General features: G+C 64.8%; 1 protein-coding gene across 1 annotated transcript in view; it reads left to right on the top strand.

The window, feature by feature from the left end:
• Nucleotides 1–5,939, top strand: part of FAM20C (FAM20C, golgi associated secretory pathway kinase) — a 17,967-nt gene extending 12,028 nt beyond the window's left edge. Inside the window, exons 2-8 of the mRNA XM_023532783.1 lie at nt 11–103; nt 930–1,045; nt 2,191–2,371; nt 3,059–3,168; nt 3,352–3,433; nt 4,137–4,196; nt 4,925–5,939. Coding sequence (XP_023388551.1) covers nt 11–103; nt 930–1,045; nt 2,191–2,371; nt 3,059–3,168; nt 3,352–3,433; nt 4,137–4,196; nt 4,925–5,174 — 892 coding nt within the window. The 3' untranslated portion in view covers nt 5,175–5,939. The remainder of the gene's footprint in view (nt 1–10; nt 104–929; nt 1,046–2,190; nt 2,372–3,058; nt 3,169–3,351; nt 3,434–4,136; nt 4,197–4,924) is intronic.
• Nucleotides 5,940–7,318: the final 1,379 nt, after the last annotated feature.

The following is a 7,318-nucleotide window of genomic DNA, read 5'->3' as shown; positions in this document are numbered from 1 at the left end:
TTTTTTCTAGGCAAACGAGAGAGCAGGAGACGCCCCCGGACTTTTTTTATTTCTCTGACTACGAGAGACACAATGCGGAGATCGCCGCCTTCCACCTGGACAGGTGAGCCGTCCAGCCTGCAGCGCCCCGCAGAGGCCGGGTCTGAGCACTGTGCTCGTCCCTGCGGCCCTCCCCGCTCCCTGCCCGTGGGGCGTCGCTCCCCCACTGCACAGAAGGGGAGACTGAGGCGCTGTGAGGTTTGATCGGCCCACAGCCCAGGCTCGCCAGCATTCCCGAGAGATGGTCCTTGCGTGTCCCCGCCCAGGTGGATGTGCTGCTGTGTACCAAGAACAGTGCTGTCAGTTCATGCCCAGGAGTGGCCGGGGACCCCGGGGGACGGTGGACCGTTGGGAATAAAGGACAGAAAGCAGGGCCAGGGTTTGGGAACTGCATGTGTGCATTTCTCTGGGAGGCCAAGGTGGGACCGAGAGACTCAAGTGGCATAAACGGGTCCCCAATTGTCACCTGTCTTGGGGGCAGCTCTACTCAGCAGGGCGTGAATTCCTCTTCGGGCGCCACAGGCCCCTCACTGCCACATGGGAGGGACAGCCAGCAGCCCCGGCTCGGAGCTCCGCCCCCTCCAGGGGCAGCTCACGGGCCTGGCTCTGGGGTCAGCCCCGAGGGTCTATAGGATGGGAAGACTCCACCTCGGCCTCTGGAGCGCCCCGTCTTCACTGCAGACCCCTGGCCTGACATGGGTCTGAGCCTCGTGCTTGGGGTGTGGCCGGGTGTCACCCAAGCTGGTTGGAATGCAGGGCCCTGGGCTGCATCCTGGTCCTACAGAGCCACCGGCCCCAGGGTCAGAGGCGTGTTGAGTCGGCCCCACCAGGAGCTGGAGCTGGCCAGCGGGACACGAGATAAAGGCCCCTCCCCGTCCTTTTCCCACCAGGATCCTGGACTTCCGCCGGGTCCCCCCTGTGGCTGGCAGGACGATCAACATGACCAAGGAAATCCGGGATGTCACACGAGACAGGAAGTTGTGGAGAACATTCTTCATCTCGCCAGGTACCCTGCACCCGGGGAAGCCCGCCCTCACCTGCCCACTGCACACAGGAATGCGAGCTGAGTTAACCCCTTCCAACAACGAGACGGGGCGTAACGCTGGTCGTCAGCCCGCTGTGTTCTCTCAGCCACGTGCCATGTGCCACGGGCCCCTTCGTGCCAAGGTGTGTCCACCTACGTCCCAATTTAAAAGGCTTCCCCGAACGGTTGTGCCGTCACGTGCAGTCGGTCCCCTGGATGGGCACAGAGGTTACTTCTGCCATTGGTTTGTTTCCCAAGCAAAATGAATTCATTGCGGAAGACGCCCAGCCTCTCCGTGGACCTTCTCCAGGTTGTCCACCCAGAGGAGACCTCTGTCCTCTGCGGGCTGTGGAGCTGACCCCCCGAGAGCTCACGCCCATGGGCCACTCGTGTCTGAGCCACTGCAGGCCGCACGGCTCCCCCTTACCCATTTCCGTTTGCGACGCTTATTGCACCATTTCTAGTCATCGGTTTCAAAGGTTCAAACGTTAAGACGCCAACGCCTCGTCCCCATGTGCCCGCCGCCCGGCTTGGCCTTTGGCAGCCTCCCTCCGCATCAGACGCGCATCTCCCCGTTCCTGTCCGGGGTCCTCCCCTCCGAACCGCCTGCAGGACCGTCTCGGGGGCGGGCAGAGGGGCGCCGGCAGCTGGCAGGAGGATGGGGGGCTGGGGCAGACTGCTGAGCGCACTCTGAGTTGAAGCCACTTATCTGTCTGTCACTGAGTCGTAAGGGTTCTGCGTGTGTGACAGGTGCCAGGCCCGCCTCAGGTCCGTGGCTTGCAAACATTTTCTCCCACTTCCTCGATAGCATGAACGCCATTTTAAAGCCATCGAGCACCGAGCGTAGAATTTCCAGACTCCCCCTAATTTTGAGGGTGAGCAGAAAGGACGTGGGGTCCGACCCGAAGTCCGAGACCACACTGTGTGGCCTTGGGCAGGTCAGCTCCCCCTCTAGGCCTCCATTTCCTGTCATGTGGGGTCCGAGCGCTTTGCAGGGATGGGACGTGAGCTCTGTCTGCCAGCAGACGGGGCAGGAGGACGCTGCCTGGCCGGAGGACGCCCCGAGGGGCCGGCAGGGGCGGCGCCGCTCCGAGGGCCTCCCGTAACGGCCGTGTCCCCCTGCGCAGCCAACAACGTCTGCTTCTACGGGGAGTGCTCCTATTACTGCTCCACGGAGCACGCGCTGTGCGGGAAGCCGGACCAGATCGAGGGCTCGCTGGCCGCCTTCCTGCCAGACCTGTCGCTGGCCAAGAGGAAGACGTGGCGGAACCCCTGGCGACGCTCATATCACAAGCGCAAGAAGGCGGAGTGAGTGTGAGCCGCGCGCAGCGGGACGCGCACCCTGGGCCGGGCCCTTCCTGTTCTGACTTCCGCAGTGTCTTGGGGAGCTGGGGAGCTGCTTCTGTTTTGCAGCACGAAAGTGAGCTCAGAGGGGTCTTGGGCCTTGTCACCCACCACACGGGTGTGAGTGGTGGCCGAGAAGGGAGGCGTGCCCAGCTCTGCCTGGCCGGGGGCGTGTGAGGCCCCACGTTCCCACAGGCCATCGGGATGCGCATCTCTACTCTGAGACAATGTGGCCCTGCGGGGTGCTCCCTGCCCACCGGGGTCTCCCGGCGTTTGAACTTGGCTTTCACGCCCTCCTGCCCTTATTGTCCCTCTGTTCCTCTAGCCACTGAGATGTCCCTGTAGGTGTGGTGTCCAGGCCCTGTTTCCTAACAGTGACCGTCCAAAACCCTGGCATCCAGGGCTGATGGTAGCCCCCAGTTGTGATCAGCCCAGGGCCAAGCGGCTTCGTCCCCTCCCGGCCCCATACTCCTGTTAATGCAGCCCGGCCCACTGCAGGTGCGTGTCCGCCTGCAGACACTCCGCTGCATCGTGCCTGCCTTCCCCTTCGTGCTGCAGTGTAGACCCCGCTGCCCAGAGCTGGGCAGCTGCAGCAGTGGGTCTGGGCCCGTCCACACAGAGGGGCCCGGCCCTCACACTGGCCCCCCGCAGGTGGGAGGTGGACCCCGACTACTGCGAGGAGGTGAAGCAGACGCCCCCATACGACAGCAGCCATCGCATCCTGGACATCATGGACATGACCATTTTCGACTTCCTCATGGGTGCGTCCGCGGGCTGCCTGGCCCGCGCTGGGTGTCCACCCAGAGCCCCGGGCGCTGGGCCACTGTGTGGAGGGCTGAGTCCCGCCTTTCCTTGGTCACTGTGCTTGGAGGTCAGACTGCGGGGGGAGGGGAGCTCCAAGCTGCAGGAGACGCTCAGCGCGGCCCACTTGCTTCTCCCCACAGGAAACATGGACCGCCACCACTACGAGACGTTCGAGAAGTTTGGGAACGAGACGTTCATCATTCACCTGGACAACGGAAGGGGGTGAGCCCTGCTCGTGCCCTCCACATGCAGAGAGGGGCGGGCTGTGTCCCTGCAGAGAGGGGCAGGCCGTGTCCTACAGTGAGGGGCAAGCCGTGTCCTGCTTCCCAGGTCTAGCCCAGAGCAGCAGGATCAGGCCTTGTGGGGAGGGTCATGACGTTGACCCCGTGAGCTGAGTCCGGTCACACCCTCGTGGGGTCTGGAGAGCAGGCTGTGGGGAGCAGGTAGGGGCGCCCACCTGGGGACCAGCCTCCCCGCCAAGCGGCCTGCCTGGTGCACAGGAAGTGGGTGCGTGCGTAGGGCCCCCGGTACAGATGGTGAAAGCTCCGAGTGCCCGGCCCTGGGCGCCCAGAGGTGGACGTGTGGGTCACGTGCCCCGGCTGTAACAGGTGCCGTGGTGCTGGCCCGGCTGACGCCCCTCGCGCCCTGTCCTCTCAGCCTGCCCGGGCCCTGCCCTTAGAGCTGCTCAGGCCAGTGGCCAGAAGGCTGAGCTGCTTTCAGGCACCCCCTTTCCTTGGGGCGGGGGACAGTGGGGGCCAGGCCACATTGCCCAGTGTCCAAAGCCCTTGCAGCCCAGCCCACACACATGCCGCTCAGTCCAGTGTCCCTGTCCCCGACAGATGCCTGGGTGACAGCCTCTGAGCAGGGTGGTCCCCAGCTGCCACCCCCGAGTGCCACCCCCGACAGCCCTGCTTTTCTCCGGCAGGTTTGGGAAGTATTCCCACGACGAGCTTTCCATCCTGGCGCCCCTACAGCAGTGCTGCAGGTATGTGCACCCCGCCCTCTGAGGAGCGGCCCTGGCACCCTGCAAGAGGCCACATGCTGCCACAGCCGCAGATTAGGCGTCTCTGTCCCCACCCAGCCGTAACGTGAGAACGACATCCCAGCCCCAGTGGGACCCACAGCCCGACTCCCACTGCACAGCAGCACACACCCCTGACCCCTGACCCCTGACCCCGCCGGCACCCGATGCCTATCCAGCTTGAGCTCCAGGACCCCACGGCCCTTTGCCAGGACTGAGATCCTTGTCACCCTAAGGACCCATCTTACATGTGAAAACTCTGAGGCCCTGACAACAGTCATGCTCTCCAGAGCTCTGTGCCACCGTCTGCAGGGCTCCCCACCCCCCTTCCTCCCCTTTGTAGGGGGGTGGACAGGCTATGAGGCAAAGCCGCCTGCACTTCCCAAGGGAGGCCCCAGCGTACGCCCTGCTCAGACAGCCGTGCGGAGCCAAGCTAGGGGCTGTGTCCCCGCTGAGTGCCGGCCCCCCCTCCCAGGCCATCTCCCTGGTGGATGGGGCCTGCTGGACAGAGCGGGCCTCGCAAGGGCCACCCGAGGCAGGACCCTGGGCCTTAGCCCCTCAGAGGCAGGGGCCAAGCTGGACCACCCTGCTTGGGGCCGTAGAGACGCTTGACCTTGGCGCGTCCCTCGCCCGGTTTCCCGCGGCCCGGAGCCCGCTCCCTCCTGCCAGGTCCCCACTGCTCTCTCCTGCAGGATCAGGAAGTCCACGTACCTGCGGCTGCAGCTCCTGGCCAAGGAGGATTACAAGCTGAGCCTGCTGATGGCAGAGTCCCTGCGGAAGGACCGGGTGGCCCCCGTCCTGTACCGGCCGCACCTGGAGGCCCTGGACCGGCGGCTGCGTGTCGTCCTGCGCACCGTGAGGGGCTGCGTGGAGAAGGACGGGCCGCGCAGCGTGGTGGACAATGACCTGGACCCCGAGCACAGAGGCTCCACCCAGAGGTAGTGACCACGAGCCGCCGGCCCGCGCTGCAGAGGGACACAGTTCCCGCACCATGGGGGGACACAGGTGCCCGCGCCGCGGAGGGACACGGGAGCGCGCCATGAACTTGAGCCACCGGCCAGCTCCCGGTTGGGAACCTCGGAAACGTGGGGTCATCGGCATTGGGTCCCACGGAACGCAGTCTATTCGTTTTCAAGGCTGGACACGGTTGGGGAGTGGGCGCCCTGTGCTCACGGACAGAGGTGGCCGATGGCAGGGCGACCCCCCCACTTCTTGTAGGGAAGAGAAGTCTTTATTGATGGTTTTGTATTCATCCACGGATCCTATGTACATAAACAGACGTCTGCCAGGCCCCAGACCACCCACCAAATTCACACGAGAGGGCCGCACCCCTCGGCCAGGTCCTGGAAAGGGTCCTGGCACCCCAGACCTGGCTCTGAATAAAAACTCTTCTGTGCTCCCCTCCGGGGTCACGTTGGGGCCACGAGTCCCTTCGCGGATTTGCTCTGACAGACGGACACGCGCACGTGGTTCTGGAGTGGCAGAAATGACCAGCTGTCCTGGCAGCGCCCGGACTTCCTTGGGTGGCCCCGGGCCGCAGCTCGTCCGACTGCTTCGGGGACCTGGTGTAGCTGCGTCCCGCGGACCCCGCGCCGCCGGCAGCGGGCTTGCCTTCGCCGCATTTTCGTGGAATAGTTTGCAATGTGAGAAAGTGCAATAAAGATACAGCAAATGTGTTAGGGGCCTGGGGGGTCCAGGTCTCTCGCAGCCTTGTGCTCAGCTCTCTGCCCACCCACCCTCCAAAAAACAGGTCCTCATGCTGGGTATGGGGAGGCCCCAGCTTTCAGGGTGCTGGGACAGGAAGCAGGGGTTGCAATAAGGCCGGAGCTTGCTCCAAAGGCAGGGGGTGGGCGTGGAGGGGGGGCTCGCTCACTGGCCTGCTCCTGACAGTGGGTGGAGACCCCGCAAACCACAGGCTGGTCCCAGGGGGCGGCATCCTGTGGGCACAGCGGCTTCACCCGGGGGAGTGGGGACAGCGGTGGCTGCAGGAAGGGCAGGCACAGCAGCTTTCCTGAGCCACAGGTGGCCCGAGTCCTCCGGCCCCACCCGAAAGCTTCCCCCACCTGCTGGCCGCTGGCTGGCAGCCTGATACGCAGCCCCGGCGAGCCTGGGAGGTCACTGAGGTGTCTCCCATGTGGGGGTGCAGGGCGCGTGAGCCCCGCGTTCTCAGAGCACCGGAGTCCGCAGAGCAGAGAGCAGGTCCTCACCTGCCACCGCAGGGTATTTCTGGTCTCTAGAGCTAGACTGCAAGGTCACCTTTATTTTCCAACCTGACCAGCCCGCCAGCTCGCCCAGAGCCAGCTCCACTCCGGCCTGGTTCACCAGCCCCTCCAGGGGTCTTTGCTGCGGCCGGTGTGGGGGGCGGGGGGACAGGAAGCAGCGGGGGTCTGCCGGCCGTCACGATCTGGTCGGTGGTGGTGTTTGAGGCTTCTCAAACCCTTAAACCGTGTTCATTGGTGTCACACTGATGGACATCCAAACTGCAGCCAAAGCTGCCGGGCGGAGGGTGAGCAGTGAGGCCTCCGGCCGGGGGCGGGGTCAGGCCGGGGGCGGGGTCAGGCCGGGGACGGGGTCAGCACGAAGCCCGCGTCAGCGCCACCCCGCGCCCAGTGCGAGCCCACTGCTTTGCTGCACCCCCTCCCCTCCCCGCCCAGTCGCCCTCCAGGGGGAAGCCCCCATTTACAGCTTTCTACGCCGAGGCCCAGGCTGCAGAAACGGCTTTTCCTGAATTCAACCCGGAGTGGGTGGCCCTTGGAACCCGTGTGCCCGACCTCTGGATGGCTACGGTCCTGCCACACCAGACCCCCTCTTTCTGTCCTCAGAGTCAGATCAAATCCATAAGTCTATCAAGAGCAGCCGTAGCCACCCACCGGGCGCCCGAACGGCACAAGCCCGGCCGTCCCGTCCAGGCGGGCAGAGAAAAGGGGACGATGAGTCGGGGCTGGGGGGCCGGGAACAAAACAAGGAGAAAGAGCTTCCCATTAACCCCTCTGGAAGCCAGGCTGCTTTCCCAGGAGAGCTGAGCAGCCTGCCGAGTCCGCAAGGAGGGCGGCGTTTTGCCAGAGGGGCCCAGGAGAAGTGTGGGT

The sequence above is a fragment of the Pteropus vampyrus genome, unplaced genomic scaffold (assembly GCF_000151845.1).
Source record: "Pteropus vampyrus isolate Shadow unplaced genomic scaffold, Pvam_2.0 Scaffold90, whole genome shotgun sequence".
Classification (NCBI taxonomy): domain Eukaryota; kingdom Metazoa; phylum Chordata; class Mammalia; order Chiroptera; family Pteropodidae; genus Pteropus; species Pteropus vampyrus.
The sequence above is the reverse complement of the archived record's forward strand: the minus strand, read 5'-3'. Positions and strand labels throughout refer to the sequence as shown.